Genomic DNA, 1,999 nt, shown 5'->3' on the forward strand with positions numbered 1-1,999 from the left:
GCTTTCGTGCGCACACATTCTTTAGCAGAAGCGCAGGAACATTTGTCCCTTCATACGAATCTATCCAATATATATACATACACACATACACACACACACACTCACGCATACACACACTAACACACACACACACACACACACACACACACGCATACACAAACTCATATACCTGTATTTTGAGAGTGCGTTTAAAAACGAAGAGAAACATTGTTATTCAAGGTCAAAGGCTGTCCATTTGATTGATAAACTTTTTTTGGTAAAAAATAATACTTTAAAAATCAAAATACGACACTGTCCATTTTCTAACTTGTCTTTAAAGTACAGAAAAATGGTGAGCGTCCGATCAATAGTAAGCAGCATTTTATGTTCATCCTTGTTAGATATGAAATTAAAATCTTAGCTGATTTGAGTCAGGTTTAAAATTGTGAGGAAAAGCAAAATAAATAAATAAATAAATAAATAAATAAATAATTTTGTCTTCCTTCCCCTTCCTCCATCTCCTCCTTCCCCCCTAAAAAAACCGCCCTCTCGTTCACCCAGCCAACCACCTCTCCTCTTGTTCAACATAAAACTGTTTCTACCTTGTCCTTTAAATTTCTGCAAGGATAGAGAATCAGCAGCTGCTTCTATTCCCCAATCCTTCCTGTTCTTTACCTGTCTTTTCTTGATTCCGCCCCACCTTCTTTCCCTATAAACACCCAGGATGAAAAAAAAAGTATTAAGAAATGTTTCTCGATCACTTGTATTTTTTAGACGACGTCATACGAACGTGGAATTTGAGTTTGCTTTAGAATATTTGTTCCGTTATCTCTAGAATTCAGGTAACATTTAAAACAATTTATGTAATAAATAGCTGTAGCTTGATACTGTGTTATTTTAAGTTATTGTGTAGTATTCTTCAGAACTATGTTAGAGGTTATAGAGTACTTTAAAAAAATAACACACCCAAGATCCTGACTATAAAATTTGTGCCTCGATAAACGTGTGGGTTTCCTATTTATTATTATTTTTAAAAAACATTATTTTACTAACGGGGAAAGAGGTGGTGGGTGACCAGCGTTGAACTTTGGAACTATTTCCCCGGTAAAACAAAATAAATCTCTCAAAACAAAACAAAACAAAACAAAACCAACTCCCTAACCCACCAGGAAACGCACTAAACGGCCTAAACCAAAAAGCAACCTCCCCCCAAAAGACCAGATATAGAAAATAAACAACCTCCCCCCCAAAAGACCAGATATAGAAAATAAACAACCTCCCCCCAAAAGACCAGATATAGAAAATAAACAACCTCCCAAATACTCCCCAAAACAAACAAGCAAGTGACATCCCGGAACGGATTTTTAGGTTCTTAAATAGAGCAGCATACACATTTAGAAAGTATTGTGGGTTTATGTCCAACAAAAACCTCATGCAGTGTTGGATGACAGAAATTATTAATGGACAAGGAATCACGGTGTTCCTCGGATGGCGGCAGTAATGAAAGCATAGTTTTGTAGTGACCCTCTGTGGCTCAACCATTACTGGTGTACCCAAGGGTGATTGCGGATACATAATTTGTAACCTTTGCCTTTGATATTTAATACAACATACATGAACCAGAGCTGTTATTGATAGACACTGTACATGTTGTTGTCACTTTTTTTCGGCGAATAGGTTTCTAATGTATGTATGTATGTATTTCTTTTCATTTTTTAAAAGAATTGTTCACATTCTAAATATCTATGACTTTTCTAAAATTGCTGAAAATTTTGTTTGTGTACCTTCCACAGCTGACAACAACTGCACCGCTTGCAAGCACCCACAGACACACGAGGCTCTTATTGACCACTTTTGCCGGTCAGATGTTGGTGAGTACCATAGCTATTGGTACCTGATGGGGCCACTAAAATCATCAACATTATTATCGCTACCAGGAACACTTCCACCACCATCACCACCACTCAATCATCATCATCATCATCATCATCATCATCATCATCATCATCATCATCATCAT

The 1,999-nt window shown here is 36.9% G+C and overlaps 1 protein-coding gene across 2 annotated transcripts in view; it reads left to right on the forward strand.

Annotated features, from left to right (window-relative positions):
- LOC100533444 (frizzled-related protein 2) overlaps positions 1 to 1,999 on the forward strand; it is a gene marked incomplete at its 5' end in the record, with an annotated part of 47,580 nt that overhangs the window by 36,769 nt on the left and 8,812 nt on the right. For both annotated transcript variants that reach the window (XM_013081500.1, NM_001204721.1), the window contains 1 exon segment: positions 1,773 to 1,850. In XM_013081500.1, the coding sequence (XP_012936954.1) occupies positions 1,773 to 1,850 (78 nt within the window).

The sequence above is a fragment of the Aplysia californica genome, unplaced genomic scaffold (assembly GCF_000002075.1).
Source record: "Aplysia californica isolate F4 #8 unplaced genomic scaffold, AplCal3.0 scaffold00134, whole genome shotgun sequence".
Lineage (NCBI taxonomy): Eukaryota > Metazoa > Mollusca > Gastropoda > Aplysiida > Aplysiidae > Aplysia > Aplysia californica.